The 21,562-nt window shown below is 48.7% G+C and overlaps 6 protein-coding genes across 6 annotated transcripts; 4 read left to right on the top strand and 2 right to left on the bottom strand.

The window, feature by feature from the left end:
* Positions 1–754: 754 nt before the first annotated feature.
* Positions 755–2,277, top strand: TRV_07663 (MFS transporter, putative; the record flags this gene model as incomplete). The annotated part of the gene is made up of 6 exons (XM_003018272.1): positions 755–970; positions 1,044–1,175; positions 1,277–1,325; positions 1,469–1,666; positions 1,728–1,961; positions 2,018–2,277. 6 exons carry the CDS (start codon positions 755–757, stop codon positions 2,275–2,277), a joined length of 1,089 nt encoding a protein of 362 aa, XP_003018318.1.
* A 1,134-nt stretch (positions 2,278–3,411) lies between these two features.
* Positions 3,412–5,841, bottom strand: TRV_07662 (uncharacterized protein; the record flags this gene model as incomplete). The annotated part of the gene is made up of 1 exon (XM_003018271.1): positions 3,412–5,841. One exon carries the CDS (start codon positions 5,839–5,841, stop codon positions 3,412–3,414), a length of 2,430 nt encoding a protein of 809 aa, XP_003018317.1.
* Positions 5,842–7,975: 2,134 nt separating this feature from the next.
* TRV_07661 (transcription factor Rba50, putative) lies at positions 7,976–9,367 on the top strand (the record flags this gene model as incomplete). The annotated part of the gene is made up of 1 exon (XM_003018270.1): positions 7,976–9,367. One exon carries the CDS (start codon positions 7,976–7,978, stop codon positions 9,365–9,367), a length of 1,392 nt encoding a protein of 463 aa, XP_003018316.1.
* Positions 9,368–9,672: 305 nt separating this feature from the next.
* On the bottom strand, positions 9,673–14,649 carry TRV_07660 (ABC multidrug transporter, putative; the record flags this gene model as incomplete). The annotated part of the gene is made up of 6 exons (XM_003018269.1): positions 9,673–10,563; positions 10,591–10,693; positions 10,759–12,339; positions 12,407–12,740; positions 12,763–12,794; positions 12,863–14,649. The coding sequence occupies 6 exons, from the start codon at positions 14,647–14,649 to the stop codon at positions 9,673–9,675; spliced, it is 4,728 nt and encodes a 1,575-aa protein (XP_003018315.1).
* A 2,620-nt stretch (positions 14,650–17,269) lies between these two features.
* On the top strand, positions 17,270–18,772 carry TRV_07659 (uncharacterized protein; the record flags this gene model as incomplete). The annotated part of the gene is made up of 3 exons (XM_003018268.1): positions 17,270–17,760; positions 17,950–18,205; positions 18,260–18,772. The coding sequence occupies 3 exons, from the start codon at positions 17,270–17,272 to the stop codon at positions 18,770–18,772; spliced, it is 1,260 nt and encodes a 419-aa protein (XP_003018314.1).
* Positions 18,773–20,087: 1,315 nt separating this feature from the next.
* On the top strand, positions 20,088–21,326 carry TRV_07658 (salicylate hydroxylase, putative; the record flags this gene model as incomplete). Its single annotated transcript, XM_003018267.1, has 2 exons — positions 20,088–21,071; positions 21,138–21,326. The coding sequence occupies 2 exons, from the start codon at positions 20,088–20,090 to the stop codon at positions 21,324–21,326; spliced, it is 1,173 nt and encodes a 390-aa protein (XP_003018313.1).
* Positions 21,327–21,562: the final 236 nt, after the last annotated feature.

Raw genomic sequence — 21,562 nt, 5'->3', positions numbered from 1 at the left:
AACTGCTGCATTTTTTTCTTGGTTGAAATACTTTGGTTTTTGCATTTACCCGATTGTCCTTTTCTTTCCGCTGCCATTGTACCTTTTTGGATTGGGCGTGGGACGGATTATGAACCAGTCTGAGTCTGCAGCATGTCTGCCGATGTGTAGGTTCGTCCATCCCCATTCCACCACCCCTGAGTGCGTTGGCGGCCCGCAAGCGCCGTTTCCGTGTGCTACGGCTCCTTCGCTGACAAGGATACCCAGGCTTCGGCTTGCTTCCACTGACATTTCAAGCTTAATTGATGGAGCATTTCCTGTCACTGCAGCCGGCGGCCTACGATCAACACGGAAAATGGAGATGTGAGCACATGCATACGTGCTAAATGCGTCGCAAGGGCCTCCAGTATACGGGGCGCTCCCCTTGCGGGTTGTTGATGCTGTCAAGCCACGGCCATGTACGAAAAAATTTGGACTAGCCGGTGCCATCCCACACAGGTCAGGGGAAGAATAATATGCGGAAAAAACTCATTCTTGCACCTTTTGAGGTGCGATAGTTTACGCAGATCCGTAGAGAATAGCTGCTATATAGTTATTCACTATGTTCCTTCACTCAAATACCCTTTTATACCCTTTCACCGTGCCATGGCCTCCTCGCGTGAACCCAGTCCATTTTGAGAGCGTCGACTGATATTTTTCTGTTCCTCGGTTATCAAGGTCTTCCAACTTTATACGGAGTTCTATTGACAGAAAGTGCGTCAAAATTTCTCCTAAGATGGCACGCAAACAGGAACATTGCGGCAACGGGGATGTCAATGAGAAGAACCTCGTCCAATCTAATTCAATAGCGTCAGATCTGTCCCCTGGCCTGGAAGACGATATGGTGGATCGAGCAGCTGTATACCTCACACAGGCCGTTGAATACCCGCCCTTGACTCCCGAGGCGGAGAGAGCTCTCGTCAGGAAGATCGATTGGATCGTTCCTCCTATGGTCAGTCGTCTAAAATTACCTGTCTGACACCGTGATGAAAAACCCCTAAAGAATTACTGACACGTCCTTATAGCTCCTGCTTACTGCTACACTTGGGGCAGTTGATAAAGTGGCACTGGGAACAGCGGCCCTTTATGGACTAAGGGAAGATCTGGGTTTGAAAGGCCAGACATATGCCTGGGCAGGATCTATTCTGCCAATCGGGGTGAGTTACATTTCCTATAATTCGTACGCAAACGTATGTAGGCTGACAGATTATGACATACACAAAGGCTATTGCAGGCATGTGGCCGTCATCATATCTAGTACATCGATTTCCGTCCGCCAAGTATCTTTGCGTTTGCTCCATTGGATGGTCAGCCGTTACCCTCCTTCTACCAACGTGCACTGGAGGGCAAAGCCTACTTGCATTAAGATTTATCATGGGTTTGGCTTCAATTCATACATAATATGTGGAAGTTAATGAGTACGCTAATATTCTATAATATGTTCGGACAGGGTTCCTTGAAGCTATCATTGTGCCGGGGATATCACTACTGATTGCGGGTTTCTACAAAAAGAGAGAACAGCCGCCGAGAAATGCCATTGTTTTTTCCGCTTTCAGTTCTGTTATCAACGGATTTCTCTCATATACTGTTGGCCGTATCCCTTCGCCTGCACCATTGAGGCTGTGGCAGTACCTCTTCCTTATTGTAGGTAAGTGACGCCCCGTTTGCTACAGTATTTACGTATACAATGATACAAATAGGTTTACTAGGGTCTGTTTCAATGGCATGGTCGATATTTGCACTTATATTTCTCCCAAACTCTCCAATGGATGCCCGTTTCTTGACAGATGAAGAGAAGTACCATGCAGTCAAGCGTTTGGCCGAGAACAAAACTGGAATCGTCAACAAAAGATGGAAATGGAACCAAGTTATTGAAGCCGTTCTCGATCCAAAGACATGGATTATTTTTCTATTCAACGTTGCAATTAATATTCCTAACGGAGGTATATCCCCGTTTTATACTCACTAATTGAAGGAATCGATTCTAACATCTGTACAGGGCTCATAACATTTGGTGGAATTCTAATAAAAAATTTGGGATTTTCACCCTTCCAAGCGTCCCTATTAAACATGCCTACTGGTGTGATGTCAACGCTTTCAGCTTTTATCTTCTCTAGTCTTGCTGCTAGATGGGCAAATAGACGGTGTCTTGTCACCATGCTTGCTGCCTCAGTTCCCGTCATTGGATCTATAATCGTTTACACCCTGAAGAGAACGGATATTCCTGCTCAAATCATTGGACTCTACTTTGTGAGTTAATTCTTGGAACTCGCTATGAATATGTGATAAATACTAACATTCCGAAGCTGTATACCTATTTTGGCCCTTATGTTGTTGGTAAGTTTGAACCATACATTCTCTATGGATACATCTAGCTAATGCATGTCAAGGCATATCTCTCGCCCAAGCAAATACGGCAGGCCACACGAAGAAGAATGTCCAATACTCAATCTTATATATAGGCTATGCCGTTGGTATGTGCTGTCCCTAGGTCGAATGATTAACATAGCTCGTTATACTAACCCCTGACTACTAGGAAACTTGATCGGGCCTCAAACATTTCGTGATAGTCAGGCCCCTGCATACACTGGTGGATTCATCGCAATGCTTGTATGCTATTGTTCTTGTATACTGCTCATGGGGATGTATTGGATCCTAGCCGCTTGGATGAACAAACGGGCTAGCAGAGCTCGTATGTCAGCTACTTGTGAAGCAGTTTCGGTAGAGAACCATATAGACCAGTTCATGGATAAATCGGACTTTAAGCAGGTGAACTTCAAATATACCACATGACTCGGTGTTGTGCTAGGTATAATTCGGGCAAGATTCGGTCGGATAGACTTAAGACTTAGATTTAGGGCAAATGGGACATTGCTTTTAGAGTACTAATTACTTGTTTCATTTTTTTTGTATAGAAGTACAAGGGAATGCAGTTAAATGAAGTGAGTAAACGCAGAAAATAGGTAAGAAAAAGCTGAGCGAAGGCAACCATTTAACCGTTTAGACAGCAGACAAGGACGCTATACATGATCAAAGCAATGAGTCGAAATAATGGAGGTGATGAAAAAGACGTAAGAAAACGAACCATGACCTCCCAAATCAGGACGGGTATTGGGTGTGAGAAGGTATGCGAGGAGGAATGCGTGAAGTTGCAAGACCGAATCACCATACCCATGCCGTCCCATTCCTGACAATAAAAGCCAAAGCCATGCGCAAGCTCCATCCTTTTCAACGCCAAACAAAAGAATAACAGGGAAAAGAAGGGAAGTTGGAAAGAGAGGTAAAGGGAAGGAAAAGCATCGAATCACACCATACAGTTTGTAGCCCACATCATAATATACTCGCACGTTTTTACCAGAAAACGATATGAATTGAATAAACAAGGAAGAAGCCTTACTTTGCAGCGGCTTTCCCGGAGAGGCCGATGGCCATCTTTTCTCTTTCGATTTTTTCTTTCTCCATCTGAAGTCGGTCGGCTTTGGTGATTCGCGGTTTTCTGGCGCCGCCGCGGCCAGTTCCTGATTTACCAGCTGTGGCACCATCGCCGTTGGGATGATTCGTTGTTGAACTGCTACCGGCGTGTCCACCGCGACCGCGAGACGATGTACCAGAGTTTCCATGGGTGGTGCCACTTGCGCCACCACGTCGGCCACGGCCTCGTTTCGTAGTTCCATCGGCTCTATAAAAGACATTTGTTAGCACTGTGATGTAGGGGCCAAGTAGTCTATAGAGGGAGAGAGCGTACTTTTCAACAGAAACCTTGTCGCCCTCCTGGACTAGAAGCCCGGAGTAAACGAAAAATCCGTCTTTGCAAGCTGCTGCCTGCTCTTCCCAGATTAACTCACTGTCATCAACAAAGGGGTCGTCACGATCGTATTCCTCGATTTTGCGTCGACGGGGCTTTTTGACTTCACCATTGGGATTGGGGGCAGCGGTAGCTTCGTCAGTTCCAGTGCCGTTTGGTGTGTGAGCGCCCATACCGGACATGTTAACATCGCCATCGCCGTCACTATCGCGATCCACGTCAAGAGAAAGATCGTCTTCGGCGCCGCTTTCCCCCCGGCCAGCTCGTTCAGATTTCTCCAAAACGGCGCTCGCAGCCGCCAGACGTGCACGACGTTCTTTTTGGGCTGCAATGCGTGGATGTAGCGCATCGAAGCCGTATTGTTCCTCTGCCATCCGGGCAAAATTTATCACCAGATTTGACTTTCCCTTGATAGGAATGTTTAGAATGATATTTGGTAAGTATTTGGTGTCGGATGATGAGCTAGTGTCGCCGCCGAAGAGAGCATTAGAAAGCAGGCCGGATCCGGTGGAAGGTAGAGGTCGTGGAGGTTCCTTATTGCGAGACGAAGCGGGTTTGGGGGACAAGGCACCTGAGGAAGGGTTTCCGGTAGAGGATGCAGTATTCTTTTTGGGGCCAGGCTTTGAGCTCGCTGGCTTCGAATCAATATCCATTGCGTTTGAGTCCTGTGATTTCGAGTGTGTGAGAGGCTGTGCCGATGGCTTAGAGGATTCGGTAGCTCCGTTAGCAGGGTTTTGGGTGGGTGAAAGGGTGGGCTTATTGTCGGACGTAGTCGTGACAGGAGGAGGAATGGAGATAGCAGGAGTAGAGTTGGCAGCTGGAAAATCGATAATGCTGGAAATAGCTGGGGAAGCGCTAGCTCTGAATGGAGTAGTGGCCGGGCGAGGTGGAGGAGTCACTGTATTTGGTGGTGGACTAAAGGATGAGCTTCCCTGGGGAGCTGGTGCGGGCTTCGCTGTGGGTACAGCCGGAGTAGAAACGGATGAGCTGCTCTCGATAGCTGACCGGATAGGGTCATAATTCTGTCCGCTCGAGCGTGGAAGGGAAGCAGGCTGCGCCTGTTGGGGAGGTGGGGGAGGAGGCGCATGGTGAGTGTTGTTGGTAGTGGTGGTGGTACTGTTGTTGTTGTAGGCATAAGGCGAGCCAGAAGTGCCACCAGCTTCGTAGTTGCCGTTTCTCTGCGGATAAGATGCTGGATGATGTGGTGAAGGCTGTGGAGAGTGCTGTGAAAGACTCCGCTGCATCGAGTATGCGGGTGTGGGAGATGGTTGTGCGGAGGAAGTCTGCGGAGGGTGCTGGCTAAACTGATGCTGTTGCTGCTGCTGTGAGAGCTGTGGCGGATGTGCCGTCGCCGTCGAAGTCATGGACACCATGTCTGTGATCTTTGTCTGGCGCGGCGTCACAGAGGGAGTGACCTCATCTGCTGTATGCTCCAACTTGGCCTTCTTGCGTGATGCTGCTGTTGCTGCTGCATCACCACCGCCGTCCTGCGGCTTGACATTGCTGTTCCGCTGCCTCCTCGGCTTCGGCTCGCTGCCGTCCTTGCCTGCTGCTGCTGCTGCTCCGCCGGCTGCTCCTGCAACGGCCTTGTCGCCCGTCGAGTTTCGCTCGCGCTTCGGCTTCGCTTTCTCCTCGTCGTCCTTGCGCTTGCGGACTCGCTTCTGCTTCGGCCCTGTGGCTGTGGCTGCCGCCGGCGTCTCTTGCTGACTAATCATGTGGCTAGTGTCTGTATTTGTGGCTGGTGCTCTGCTGTTGCGGCGGCTTTCTTTGCCACTTTTCCTGCCGGCGTCTTCAGGGACGGCAGGCTTCCTCTCGTCCATCGCGGTGCTGCTGCTGCCGGCGGTGACGGTGACTGTGCCGCAGCCGCTGGCTAGAGGCACTCCGGAGTCCGCGGCAGGAGCTTGGGGTTCGGGGTTGGGTTTGGATTTCGATCCGGCCTGGGATTGGAATGTTGACGGGATCGCGATACTCTCGCATTCAGAGAGTGAAGTCAGCGATGGCGAGGAGGTCGGGTCCATTATCCAGACATCCTGACCCTCAGCAAAAGCGTGCTCTCGACAAGGAAAAGGAAAAAAGTACGCTGCTGCTGTTTGAATCCTAACCTGGTCTGGGCTCCCTCTATTTCCTTGACAGCTAGGGCGCAGGCGAGAAAAGTCGCGGTGTCGGTGTGCGGTTGTTGGTGTTGAGGCGAGGATGTCCAGGAAAGGAAGAAAAAGAAAAGAACACCCTTTTTTTATGTGTGCGTTGTTCGTTGAAAGAGAAAGTAAACGAACAGAGTGAGAAGATGGCCTAGTTGGGTGGTTGGCTGTTTGGTTGATGCGGATCGCAGAAAGGGCCAAAAAATAGGTCACAAGGGGAAGGAAAAAAAGTGACTGCGTTGGCGATGCAAAAAGTTGACGATAAGGAGGATAGCGAGTTGAGATGGGGGATGGTGAAACAAGCACGTTGGCTCTGACGAAAATTCGAGCTTCAAGTTTGGTGTGGTGTGGCGTGGATCGATAGCTGGGGGGATAGCTAGAAGAGTTAAAAAGGGGAGGGAGTATATTACGTTGCCGGGGAAAGACGAAGAGGAGGATGAGGAAAAGCGAAAACGGGGGGGGATGAAAGAAGAAGAAAGAGAAAGAGAAAGGAGGGAGGGAAGAGGAGGAGGAGGGAAAAAAAAGGGATCAGGAGATTAAAAGAAAGCAAGAGGCAGGCGACGGGCAGGCAAGGCTTACGCGAATGATCAATGGATGGAGAAAAAGGCAAAGCAAAGAAATGGACGTGAATGGGGGGGAAGGGGGACGGGCAAATCGCTAATTACACATCCTCTCACTCTTCCCTCAGTCCATCCAGTCCAGTTTCAATATTCGGGCAGTTTGTCGTATCCAGCGTATACATCGTACGGAGCAGTGTCCGGGAAGCGGGCTTACTTACGGAGCCACGGCTGCAGCGAGCGGTATCAGCAGGGGCAGCAGGTGACTGACCGGCTTGACTCGACCTGCCTTGCCTGAATGAGCTTTTTCTCCAGATAGTTTAGGCGGAACCAGAGCAGCAGAGGTTACATAACTCTGTGTCCCGGCGCTGGGACATGGGGAGCTTGGCAGCCACAAGAGCTGGCAGTTCGAGCAAGGGGAGGATCGAGAAGCCGACCTTGATAAGAATGCTGTGGAGGCGGCGCGAGGAACTAGTGGCTAGCGCATTAACAGGCGCAATCCCTGATGACTAAGGAGACGCCAGCCTGTCACCCTTAGTATCTAGAGTGTCAAAAAGACCGGCGGCAATAGACAAGAGTAATGCCCGTGGGGGATAGGCGAGGGGAGCTGCTGTCTTTGAGTGGTCCATTCACTGCAGTCGGTGAATTCCGTCGTGGGCTAGCACAGATCCTCGCTGTCGACTGTCACCTGGCGTGACTAACTCGCCGTGTGGTTGGTGTTCTGCAGTGTGTACCGGCCGACCAGGGGGGTTACCATCCATTTAGAGACAGGTCTTCCAGATGATGCATCATATTCGACAGCTATATGTATGCAACAGTTAGTTTCAGATTTCGATGCCGGCTGCTTTAATTCACTCGCCGGAGCTGTTTCTTCGCCCCGTTCCTCGCTCTATGTCTCTCTCTGTACCTCAAACCTCTTCCCTGCACACGCTCCATTGGCTTCGCCTAGACCGGCTGACGGAGAAGTTCCACCGTCAAACCAGCTAAACGCAGGGCTTACCTCGCTCCCCCACCACAAACTGTCTTTCCTCGTCGGCTTCTCGCCCTCTCCGTCCTCCTGCCTGAATCCTCCCGTCGCTGTTCGTTCTTCGATGTCGTTGAATGTTTGTCGTCAGAAGAAGAAGAGTTCCCCCATGTCCCGATCGGGTTTAGCGTCCGGACCTCGTGCATATCCTTGCGCTAGTCCTCTTTCGGGTTAGCGGCTGCAGGTCCGTCCGCTAGGCGCTAGTCCTGATTGGGACTTAGAGTTTTAAGCCGCAGGTCCCGTGCTTGGCCCAGACTGGCGGGACAGAAAGAGCGAAGAAAATCTTCGCCTTTTCGCTGACACTTGACACTTTGCATCAACCAGCCAGCGTCGATACGCCACCACGTTTTCGCGTCGCTCGTACAGCAGATTGCTGACAAGGGAGTAAACACTGATCTGACCTTGATTGTGATTTGTTTTGGCGACTTCGGCCATGGCATTTCGAGGTGAGAGGTTTCATATCGACCTCTCAGATGACGAGGACACGCCAGGCCGGGCAACAGCTCCAACAGCTTCTCTTCCATCTCTCAGCAGCTTTGTTAGCGATATACAAGAACGTACACCCTCCGCACCTACTCCTCCCTCTGCCCCGACACCCAAGTCAACCCTTACCTCGACCGGATTCCCGGCACATCGCAAACGCAACAAGGTATCTGCCTTCAAAAGGCAGCGTGAAGGTGCAGGCGCGGGCGCTGAAAATGACAAGCCCACAGTGAAGGAAAATACGGAAGCGGATGAGAAGAGGGCTATTGATGAAGAAAACAGGCGGAGGATTGAGGCTATGTCAGAGGCCGAAATCAATGCCGAACGGGCAGAGCTTACGGCTTCCTTGCCTGCATCACTGATCGAAAGACTGCTGAGAAGGGCGAACATCGAAGAAGATCGCCAGGAAACACAAGGCGAGAAACGAGAGACACATAAACAACTAGAACCGAGCTCGTCTGATACGCCAGATGAAAAACCGAAGAAGTCAGTTTCGTTCGACATGCCAACTTCTCACCAGGCTACGGTAGAAGAGGTTAAAGACGACGAACGGGAACAGACATTTACCCATCCAGATGACCTCCCACCATCAAATCCACCTCCTGGTCTCCATCCAGCCTCCCAACCGCCGCCGCCAATCCATTTTCCTCGTCCCCCGCCTCGATCTCAGCCGATGCCAAATCTCGATCCATCGTCACCTTCGTTCCTTTCAGATCTCCAAACACACTACTTTCCTGACACCCCTCACTCTGCCTCTAGCTTATCATGGCTACGATCCTCTGACTCCGATTCTGACCCGTCATCTGCCTACCACCCTTCCAGCACCGCTACTTCTATTGCCCCAGCAGCACTCCGCTTTTCACTCAAAGGAGCCATGCTCGCACCCCGAACTTCACTATCCATCCCACCATCCAAGGGCCTCCATCACCATGCTGCTGACCCAGAGGCGGCAGGATATACGATTCCAGAACTCGCAATCCTCTCACGTTCCACAGTACCTGCTCAGCGGTGTCTAGCCTGGCAAGTATTGGGCCGTGTGCTCTACCGCCTTGGCAAAGGAGAGTTCGGTGAACAGGATACCCCGTTGGTTAATGGGCTATGGAGTGTGGTTGAACGAGAGGCTGTTGTGGCTGGTATGCTCTCTGAGGCTGGCGCGGATGCCGATATCGATGTCGATGGCAAGAAAGAAACCTCCGATGGCAAACTTTCTACAGTTCAGGCAAAACCTGGAGGTATTGGACGACATGCCAGTGCTAGAGCATGGGCTACAGAGGCAGTCTGGCTCTGGCGGCGAGGAGGAGATGGGAAGAGAGGCCTTAGGCGGGAGTCAGAAGCCATTTAAGCCGGTTTGAATCCAGCTCTTTTTTAGGAAGTTTCTGACACTTTTCAACTAAAAGATAGCATTTACGACTGATGACCTGATGCCTCTTGAGAAAAATTAAAACTAGCATGTTTTTGTCTTTAGCAGATACCATTATCGAAGAAATACTCTATCCATTATAGTTCGAATAACTACTTAAATTATCGCATGCTTTAGTCGATTCAACAGCATATTAAGCTCGCTTATAGGTCTAAATTATTAAATATTACAAAGACAAAGATTTTGTCCCAAAATATATCGTCTGTTTTCAGTAAAAGGATCTTCCCTCAATAGATCTTACCGATCTGTTCCCGTTTTCTAGGACATTTCTCCTTTCTTCCAGTAATAAAAGCTCGACAATATGTTCCAGCCCGGCTGAGGTGATACATAATAACGCTGATTATCCTATTCGGCCGCCCAGAAGACTTCCTCACACGGATCAGATAGTAGAGCGCAACGGTTGCAAAGATATTGAAGACAATATATGCCCATCCGATTCCGAAGTTCCTCCATCGGGCGCTCCAGTGTATTTCGGAGCCTCCTAGGAATTGGTCACCGCTGGATAACGGACAGTATTGACATTGGCTAGTACTCATTGGATTGTACAGCTTGCCTGGAGCACCCGCTTCTACCAACTTCTGTAGGTATTGGGCACAGGTAGCTCCGCTCGGAGGGTCGAAAATTGCCAGCTCGTTCTGTGCACATGTAACTTCTCGATTGTGCAGTGAAGTTGCCGCAAGGCCGCCCACCGTGTATGTGATAGGGGAGACTCGCCACATAAATCTCCAGAATCCAGGGAGGGCATTAGGCTTCTGAAGAACACCGTTGAAAGTAACCATCAGACCGAACATAGTTGTGGCGATTCCTCCGGCCGTTTCAGCATCTGGTAAACCGGCAATTATCATTTGTGCAAAGGTAGATGCGAAGATGAAGAATTGGACACAGTAAAGTAGCAGGATTCCCTGTCTTTCGGACGATAGATGGGCACCAAATGTGGGATAGAAAAGGGAAGCCCATGCGATTATACCAAGGAGGATCTGATAGGGAATTTCGACGATAATGTTTGCAAGAAGGAATACCTTCCAGCTATATGCGCGAGAGGGACGCTCCCGGACTTCGAACAGGTCTCGCTGTGTGACAAACCGTGGCATAATCTGTAGCCTCGTTAGCGTTGACTCCTGGAGAACGAGCATGTCTTATCTTACCTGCTGGACAAGGGAGCTGAAAATGGTTGTCAGCATGAATATTGAGAACAGGCTGTTCTGAAGACCTGCCATCGAGCTATTCTGTAGGAAAAAGGAGAAACCACTGTGTTACGTAGGATATTAGCAACTGACAAGTTAATACGATTACCAGGAATGTGGATAACTTACATGAATAAGGCCGATGCTAGTCCGAGAAGAAGCTTTCCCCAGATGTACGAAGGCGTCCTCCAATATTGTTGGAATACCCGAGTGGTAACGCAATATAGCTGAGAAGTAAAAGGCATGGCGAATTCGCCGGGCTCCTTTTCAGCTGATTGACCATGGCCCTCATTCCTCTTGCTTGTTTCCGACTGGATTCGGTCAAGTTCTTGTTGCACATGACGGCTCTCCTCGCTTTCTTTCCAGACTATCGGCCAGTCAATCTTCGACTTCCCGCTTGGTCCGGCACCGACAATGTTAAGCATATACTCTGCTGGGTTTTCACTTGGACCACATGGCTCTGCTCCGTGGGTCTCGAAGTAGTTCAGCAAGGTTTCTGAGTTCTTGCCTATATCTCCAAAGTAGACAGTTCTGCCTCCCTTGGCTAGGAAGAGTAACCGGTCAAACTGCTCGAATAGGATACCGGAAGGCTGATGGATGGTGGAGAGGACTGCCTGGCCGTTGTCCGCAAGCTTTCGAAGGAATGTCACGATAGACCAGGAACTCTGCGAATCAAGTCCAGACGTTGGCTCATCAAGGAATAGCAGAAGCTGAGGCTTTGCTGCAAGCTCAACTCCAATAGTTAAAAGTTTGCGCTGCTCAACGTTAAGTCCTTCACCTGGATTTCCAACCACAGCTTCGCTGAAATCTTCCATGCTAAGCATCTTTATCACATCCTCGACATATTCGTATTTTTCCTTCCTCGACACTGACTTAGGCTGGCGGAGATCAGCGGAAAACCGAAGTGCCTCCCGGACAGTTGTTGTCTCTAAATGAAGATCTTGCTGCTGGACATAACCGGTTTTTCGTTGAAAGGATGAGTCTAGTGGTCTACCGTTGACAAGCATATCTCCTGTGATGACACCCATTGTAGTTCGCTGGGCTAATGCATCGAGCAGCGTAGTCTTCCCGGCACCTGAAACTCCCATAAGAGCAGTAAGGGTGCCAGGGCGGACCCAACCCGAGATGTTGTCCAATAGCCGACGGGGTTCTCCTTTGATGGTTATATCATAAGTGACATTTCGCCAGGTGAAGATATCTTTCTGCGGTGGAATAACTGCAACAGTAGAGCCACCAGGCGCGGTCTCTCCCGCTGTGCCATTAGTATTAGTGGGAGGTAAGCGAGCTGGATCATTGGGATGCATGACACCGCCGGCGGCAGCCTCCTCATCCTTGGACCCCTGGAAATTCTTTGGAAGATGTCCACGACGGAAAACTAGGAACTCGGCAGAAGAGGCACTGGAGAGGTTGAGTTCAGAAACCACCAAATAAACGAAATAGAAAAATACCAGGAAACCCAGAAGAATCCCTAGGTTTCGCCAAATATGTGCGTAGCTATAGTCGTAACTGGATTCTACCCATGCATCGCCCGAAACTGACATTTCTCCGGGGACAGCGCCAGCAACGGCACATGCAAAGTTTTTTCCACTGCCGTACGGTGGTACGGGTGTTCCACATCTATAGCGGTTGCCGTGAACTTCATTCACAAGTAATGCTTCATAGGCATAAGCTATAGGGTTGATATAGAGAATCCATTTGAACCAAGGGTGCCTAAACATGTATTAGCCTGGGAGATGCTTCGAGATATGGAGGATTTTGGGAGGTTATTTTAACTAACATATAGGAAGGCTGCAGGGTAAATCCAGTATATATCACAAGAGCAAGAATCATGACTCCAGCCAGAGCAAGAGCTTGAGGTATAGTCTTGGTTGCCGCAGCCAACGTGCGAAATATAGCCGACATGGTAAGGATGGTGATGAAAGTAAACAGGAAGAAGATGAAAAACTTCGCTGCAGATCTCTCAAGTCCTCCTAAGAAATATATGATGATATTGAATGCCAAAGCTAGGAGAAATTTTATGGGTATATCTGCCACAATTCCTGCCAATGCCTCTGAATATGCATGGTAGAATGCAAAATTGACATGTTTGACAACAATCGGGCGTTGAGCATCTAGGGAGTATTAGCATATTACCCGGAAGGATAGGATCGATATTCTTACATAGTCTGTTTCAAAAAAAATGTTAGCATCTCCATTCTTGTAAGTAGTATAGATCTCTAGGGGTTGAACATACCCATTGATTTCAGTGATCGACATAAGGCCGTTAAGAAGGATAGCAAAGAAAATAACAGAGCCCTTCGCGAAGAAACCATCCGTTGTCTGAGGAGTATCGAAGAAAAGAGAACCAATAATCAAGGCCATCATAATTTGACTGATGTTTGTGGCAATTGTAGACGATTTGTCACCCCAAAGGCGTTGATATGCACGAACCGTACATAACTTCACTTGCATGGGCACGCTGATTCTGTATGGGGACTTTGATGTCGTATGCTTTGCTTGAGCCTGGCCGTGCGTTTCACGGAGCTTTTGAAGATGCCCCTCTTCAGGCGGGTATTCAGCCTCAAAACGGTCCATGTCAGCGAGAAGTAGCTTGTTATTCTGTGATTGTTTCCAGTATTGTTCAAATTCAACAGCTGTCCGTGGAACTCTGTTCTCATATCCCTCCTTCGCTATTCTCTCCTTGGGGTTTGTCACGGACGTTAAGAAATCGGCCGTTGTTTGTCGAGGCGGACAGTACCATCCCATTTCTTCAAAGTATTGCTTTGCAATCCTAGTAGGACCAAAGAAGATCTGCCGCCCTTCATAAAGTACAATCACTTTATCGAAGACATCATATATAGCCTGACTAGCTTGGTAGATTGCAAGGCACTGAGTGATACCGCCAACTTGGGAGCCGATCTTCAATGCCTTGGTGAACTCAAGGGCAGTAGCTGAGTCAAGGCCTCTGGTGGAATTGTCCCAGCAGCAAATTGGAGCACCGGAAAGTGCAATTTCAGCAATACTGACTCGTTTTCTCTCTCCACCGCTAACACCACGGACATAGTCGTCGCCGACTTTTGTGTTATAGGTGTGGCTCAGGCCAAAGACCGACATCATCACCCGCGCCAGGTGCGTTGAAAAGTCCTTACGGCTCAGGCCGAGCACTCTTTTAGAAGGAGTACGGGCAGCCGCAGCGAACTCGAGGGTCTGTCCAACTGTCAAATGAGGGAAGTGATGTTCATCTTCGGCACTATACACAGCTTCACCACGAAGTTCCTTTTTGAAAGTATGCTGAGACACGCCATTATAGTGAATTATGGACTCCTTTTTCTTCTGAAGGCCATGAAGTTCACCACAAATTGCTTTCAGAAAGGTAGAGCAGCCACTGCCGGGCCGACCTAGAACCATGAGAAGCTCCCCCTCGCGTATTGCTCCATTGAAATCATGTAATATAACCTTCTCGGGATTCCTGCCCTTCCCGCAGAGCTCTCCAGGCCGAAAGGGGGCTGCGAATGGAGAGAGGAATGTGTCTTGATATTGCACGGCAGATCCAGAACCTAGGACGGTAAGGTTTCGAAACATGACACCGGTTCTGTTACGTTTGATGCCCTCCTTCTCCATAACATGGGTGAACATACGGGCCCATTTGTAGAAATCAAATTCGGGTTTCGTAGGATCAAGGACGGGGTCACCGATCTTCACGCCGGCAAGAGTATCTCGTCGATTCAGCTGGCCGCCATCCTCTGTAGTGGGTGCGACATCAGGATGGGAGTCCACCCTCGAGAAGACGGAGGCAATTCGAACCAATTCAGGCCGAGACTGAGGCGACCACGTCCTGACAGTTTCGTACATGGCTCCCGATTCATAGTCATCATGTCCATGTTCATATCTATCGTCCATGACATCGTTGGTCGGAGTGATTTCGTTTCCATCGGCAGCCGGGATGGGGCGATTTGTCGTCTCTGTAATAACTTCGCTTTGATATTCTTCATATTGAGCATCTGGCTGGCCAGGAGGAGGTTGAGGAGGCCGGGAAGCCATTCTAGCGGTATAAACAAGCGAAAATTCTGGCGTGAGGAGAGACCAGATCCAATGTTGCGGTGCTGCTATCTATAAGTATCCAACTTCATACTCAAGAGGCGATAGCGGCGAATGCTCCACACAACACCCCGGTGCATAAACACAGTCGAGTTCCTGAGCATCGGGATTGAGATGGAAGATTCCGAGGCCCCCGATGAGCATAATATCCATATGTTTTATACTTGTGAGCGAAGAAGCCATGGCATCCGGGAAGGTCAAGTACTGGAAGTATAACCTGGTCTGGATCCCACTATGATAGTTAGAATCAAGGTTACCGGACGATTGCTGGCCCGGCCTTGATCTACAAGCTTGGGCAAGTCTGGGTGAGCCAACCAGGAGCTCTTCCATAAAACTTGCGCCTCGGTAGTAAAAATGCGGTTTGTTCCGTGAGTGGTCCCTCTGAGGAGCGAGGCGAGTCCAGGACAGATAGCTTCATCTGGACGGGGGTTCACGTTGGGCCGGCTCCATCACGCAGGATGACGTTAAGCTGCAGAGGCTGCAGGCAGGCATAACTAAAATCCGTGAAGATCCTGATGGCCAGTCGGCAAGTACAAGGTCCGATTCTCCTTCGCTGGCACTTGGCAGGCGGATTAATGTTGTCTTGGGCCTTGCTTGTCCGAGGTTTCGATCGAGGATGCTCCATAATAACATCTCGCGGCTGGCTATCCCCACAGACAGCCTTATCTCATGTGAAGAAGGGCCTGGAGTCCCGGAACGCGGATAAGCTGGAATTAGAGTGAAAAATTCTCATCCATCCAGGGGCAGAGAGCACAGCTGGCGGCCCGGCATCGCGGTTAGTTAGCGGACCAGGCACAGTCCCTGTGAACGCAGTTAGCAGGACTCGAGACATTTCAGGACTGAATTAATCCTACCAGTTCCCATGGACCTGTTTTTCGGCTATCATATTATCGCCATCTCGAGCTGGCTAAATTAGTTAGCTAGCCTTTGTGCGACAACTTGGTCATTATTCTGTCGATGTGGCTTCAACTCTGACAACGCCACAATGAGACCTGACCAGACAAAAGGGGCCGAGCAGTGGTATGGTGGCAATGATACAAACCCATGAAATTCCCAAGCATTATTGATCAGCTTGTTGATGTGTACCGAGTGCATATTCAGTTTCAGGATCTCGAGTTTATCGTATCTTCCGTATTCTGCGCCAATAATATCACCGGTTAGCTCGTTAAGACGAAACCCTGCGTCACCCTCCAATCGCTTTATTCTTTACGGTCCACCCCGTCGTAATCTATGCGATTCGGCTCAAGAGCAGTTTTGATCTTCGTCTTCGTCTTCGTCTTGCCGTTGAATATGTGGGCAATATGGGGTTCATGAGCACCCAATTGTCTCGGTACTCCCCCGAGCCCTTGCCAGCGGCATCATCATTTCGATCAGCGAGTGAGCACGCAAACGATATGACTGAAATTTCCTCGATGGCGGGCCACGTTGTCCCGGGCTTCCGCTCCAGGCCCGTTACCTTGGCCGCAGCCTGGTTTGTCAATAACAGTGTATGCTGCTCTAGCTCTATGGAGCCCCCTAACTACTTATCGAATGTGGGAAAAGAAAAGGACTCGGAGCATTCAGTCCATTGCTATACCCCCTGCTTCCAGTCAGAAAGAAGATTACCCAGCTTGGAGGCATTTTGGATCACCGATGAAATGTGCGAAGGCCGCATAACCTCAATAACCTGGTGCAAGTATCCCCCCCCCCCCTAGAGAAGATGGAAAAGTATGGGAAATAAACCACTACTATCCTCCATGAGCTAGACGCCCATTGTTACTACAATACCAAGAGAATGAAGATGCTATCACCATAATGGGTCGAAGCCGTAATTAAACAGCTGCCAACGATCATTCGGTTCTTGTTCATGCCGTGGCCTGCTTCTACCGGCATATAGATTTGGCAATGCACCCCCATTTCTGTCGTGATAATCGAACTATCTGGTAGTAGCATCTTCATGCCACAATGCGTCATACCATGCCATATAGAGTGGCAGAGTTGGATGCATGTTGAGATGAGATGCCCAGACCCTAAGACTCCTAAGGAAATTAATGTTTACGGTATTTTGGGATAGGTAGTTTGTTACGCCTTACCTAGGACCTGAGATCTGGCAAACTTGCCGCCTAGTTCGCCAAGATGCTGTGAATCCAGAGATCTGGTCTGATATGATATATGGATATAACCCTCCACACGGAACATCGGTGACCCTGCTATAAACCGATGGTACGGTACGATGGCGATGGCGACGTGCAGCCTTTACCACGCATTATCCACGTTCAGAATTGGCAATACTGAGAGGAATGTGAAATGAAATTCAATATGCGTGCAGCATCCCTGGGAGCTGGTTGGATTAAAAGCTGTTTCTGTAGGGTTATGAGATGTAAACATGCGCATACACATCACATTAATCCCGGTCTTGGATGCTGGCTGAGAAGACTCAGGACCCTCTTGGCATTGGTAATGCAGATGGATTAAGCGAGCTTGTGAGATTCTATAAGTATGCTGCCTCAGCTTCTAGCCGGGTGCCTGTTAACAAATGGCCCTGGCAACTTCATTACTCTGTTTAAGGATGCCTTTTTGCACCATGATTTTTATTATATTATCATATCTCGCCGGTGTTCTTCTTGTTCTAATAACAAGTATGTTCTGGATCCGACGCCAAAAGACAGCTGATGAATCTGGCAACCATTCAAGAATACAGCACCTGAAGACTCTCAAGACCCGCCACGAGACTGCATCTGATTTGCTGGAGCTGGTTCAGATAGATGGTGCGGGAGCATGGCCACCGCGCACAGATTTTGAGTCATGGCCAAGTCCATTGCGCCCTTACCATGATATCTACTCCAATATTATACCGCTTCTGTCTACTGCGGAACCCTCACTAGATGATGCTGTCAACAAGAAACTAGTCGGCGACTTTCGATCACGTATGAGAAAGATGCTCGCGGAAAGAATAAATCTTGCGCATGTCAAGGAAATTATGGCTGCGGCTGAGGCTGGAAAATGGGATGTCTTCCCTCGAGATGCCTACAATGGCTTCTACTGCTGCATCGCTGTGTCGCGCCATGCCTATAGGTGAGATGAACTCAGACTGTCAGCGGGCCAATCACGACGTCGCGGGACCCACATCCGGCAGTTAAGCTATGTGGGGCCGCCGAAGCTTTGGCCAGTCATGTATCCACAATTTGTGTTGCTCTGGCTTATCAGCTTCACTTTGATCAATTGACTGGTCGGCTAATCAGTTGGCCGATTTATCTTATCTAGATGGGGAACGATTCCTGTTGTCGAATTTGCCCAAAGAGAGCAGGTACTCGAGCTCCCACCTGAACTTGACTTGCCCTGGGACTATCTGCAGCGCAACTTTGGCGTCACCGCTGCAAGTGGGAACAATACAGCAAATGTCCTGCTCAATATTAACAAACGAGGCGAAAGAGAGTACAAGATAAATGTTGCAATGTCAAGTCTAATAAAATCATCAGAGGAGACATTTTTCCGAATTTTCTTGGATATTGAGGTTTCGGTATGTATAAAACATGTTAGATAGAAGTAGTGCTTTAGAAGTACTTGCTGATAGCCATCAATTTACCAGGCGTTTCCCATCTATTATGAGATGGTATGTGCTATCATCAGCTATGAAGACAATAATCGGGTGACTTGTTTAAAATATCTGGAGAGCATCAGTTTCAGGCTTCGCCGCCTTCTGAGGTTGTTCTTCGAAAATCTAATCGAGTCACGCGTGTCGCATTCCGTGTGGTTAAGCTACGTTCAGGGCTTCCAAGCCTGGGGAGTTGGAAGAATAGTCAACGGGGAAGTCGTAAAGTACGACGGTCTTTCGGGAAACCAAGTTTTAATCTTCCAAGCCTTGGATGCTTTCTTGGGCATGGACAGTTATCTTTCTGACGAACAATCCAACAGGTATATTCCAGTCAACCAGAGAAAGATTTGCCATTCCTTGAGGAAGCATTCTTTTCGAAAAAGTGCTCAAGCCAATGGGTACATAAAAATCGAATATGGTTTCAAAAATATTGTAAACCACCTGAGAGTATGGACTATCCTTTCGTACTATTCCCTACAAATAGACTGTTAATATATAATGCAGGTCTTTAGGTCGGCTCATCGAGCAAGAGCTTTCTCATACCTGGGACAGCCTGCCCCCGAGCGGCTCGTGATGACGGCAGGAAAGTCCGTCCTCGAGGGAGCCACCAACCAGGAAACGGAGAATAATTTGAGAGCCTTGGACCAAATGTTAGCCACCAGGTTCAAACAGACAACCTAGCCGATACCTTGACATTAGCGTATTATTGGTCTAGGTTAGTTACTGATATAAAAGGCAGGGTCAGTAACTGGTTACTTCGCTGTAGCTAATTGGTGTCAATACAATATCTATTTGTTACCTCATTCCATCTTCAACTTAAAGCGGTTTCATCTGCAGTTAAGCGATTATTTCCCATAATTTTATTAGAAACTGCTTCTGAGCTTACTACTGGGGTTAACCGTGAAGTAAATTAAACCTACCAAAATCATGGCAGATTTGAAGAAGAATCAACGAAAAGTCAGCCATGGATCTAATGATATCCATGGTGACTGTCACTATAAACTCATCCGATTCGTCTCTCATACATTTCGGAGTGCAAGCCCAAGCTCATGAAGGAGAGAAATATGGCAACCATAAGAATACTGAATAAGGGTGCGGCCCAGATGTTTCACGGAAGGAATGGGTTATTTGGTGACCTTCATCCCCCAGTACACGAAAGCAGCAAAGTAGATGATTAATAGCATAAGGAGCGTAATCTCATTGAGATTATCCCAACGCACGCTATGATCAATAACATAATAGTTATAATATTATTAGGTGACGACCTCGGAGTCGACCTGATTGCCTGTTTTTTTTGTCTCTGTTTCTAAAAAAAGAAAAGTCGGCCCGAGCTTCCCTCACGTGGATTGAGGAAATTAGTTATTCCATTCCATTTTCAGTTTTTCATTATCGGGCAGCCAATAGGATGCAATTTTATTTAGTACATCCAATTAAAGTTGCGGTTGTCAAGCGCTCATTGGCCCCTTGCCTCTAACTAACCAATAAAATTAAGAGGCCGTCGAAAAAGCTTCCAAGCCTCTCAACCTTCAACCTCGTAACGCAATCTTGAAGCTGGGTCGATGGTGTCTCGACTATCTTGACTGGCTATGAATATCGTTCAACTAAGCTTCGTATTCTCTAACTATGCTTCCACTAGCTAGCACCAGCCCGTTTGGGCTGTGTTGGGTGGTAATAATGATGATATAAATAGAGAGATAGGGGATTGTTCCCCTCCCAAGGCACCCATATTTCATACTCACAACAACCTCGCCTTACTGCCATACCACCGATATTTACAGCATCGTATACTCCGTATACCCCCCGCAATATGGCCCGTCTTTCTGAAATATGCATTATCGGAGGGGGAGTGAGTGGCCTGGCATCAGCGCTGGCGTTAGCCAAGTATCTATCGACCAGGGAGGAACACGCCAACATTACTGTTTATGAGCTTCGCGATCTGCCATCCAGCCTGGGTGGTGCTGTGAATCTGACGCCTAATGCCCTACGAAATCTTTATAGGCTTGAAGTGTTGCCTCACATTTACAAAAACGAATATGGCGCAGAGGTGGACCGGATCGAGCTGTTCTCCAACTACTCCGGGCCTGAACAGCTTGCCTCGATGGACTTCGTCGACTCCCAGGGCGAATCGATGAGCGGATTGAAGGGCCTTAGGGTGTTGAGACTGCCGCTGCTACTAGCCATGATTGACGCTATCCACGATACAGCTCTTCCTGGTATCACTTTGAATATCGTTTATGACAAAAAGCTTGTTAAACTCGAAGAAATTTCTCCAGACGCCCAGGGTGACGGAAAGGTACAGGTCTCGTTTGAGGATGGAACTGTGGTTGAAGCAGATCTAGTTTTGGGCTGCGATGGGATCCATTCAAAGACGCGAATGAACTATGTCGATCCCGAACGAGAACCTGTATATACCGGCATCTCCGTGGCTCAGGGATACGTTGCTCGCAAAGATATCACGTCCAACCTTCATTTCAAAGATACAGGTATGATTATGGCACGAAGGGGCTCACTGTTGACTTCTTTCTACGAGTCAACTCGAATGTCCATCTACCTAGCCTCAGTTATGGAGGCTAAGGAAGCTCTATCACGAGATGGATGGAAGGCCAAGGGGGAGGACCAAGAGGCTATCAAAGCTGATATCCTTGATCGGTTCGGTGATTCCGTCTTCCCATGTGTAAAAGAGATGATCACCGCATCAAATAGTTGGTACTTGTTCCCGGTCTATAAGCTACCGCCCGGCGGGAAATGGTGCACTGAGAGAGTCATGTTGCTGGGAGACGCAGCCCATGCTGTAAGTCCTATCGTACACTATGAATGCCTCTATATTTGAACATCCCTAACAGTGTGTAATTTACAGATGCCTCCACAGGGAGAAAGTATTGGTATCGCCATAGAAGACGCCATTTTATTTGCTAGAACACTAGCGAAATATCGAGCATCCCCTCTATCCGAGACCTTCAGGGTATACGAAGAGCTGCGCCGTCACCGGATAGATGAGCAGTACCAAGAGGCAAGAGGCATCGAGGCGTTGGGAGACTGTTCGTGATTGTGGCTATATCGTGAGCAAGCTCAAGGAGCTTTTCCTCCCATGGTGGATGTGGTGGACAAGCAAGGCCCGAGAAGAGACCTTCCTGTCTGACGCTGAAAGAGTTACAATCCCTTGATCAGCTACACAAGGTCCTAATTATATCGTCCGCAAATATTCAATATTCAAGTGTTTTCCATCTTCTTTCCCGCACTGAAGTTTTGCGACCACCACAGCCTGGTAACTTAATTTTTTCT

Source organism: Trichophyton verrucosum (genome assembly GCF_000151505.1).
Source record: "Trichophyton verrucosum HKI 0517 chromosome Unknown contig01084_1.f1.exp, whole genome shotgun sequence".
NCBI lineage: Eukaryota > Fungi > Ascomycota > Eurotiomycetes > Onygenales > Arthrodermataceae > Trichophyton > Trichophyton verrucosum.
The sequence above is the reverse complement of the archived record's forward strand: the minus strand, read 5'-3'. Positions and strand labels throughout refer to the sequence as shown.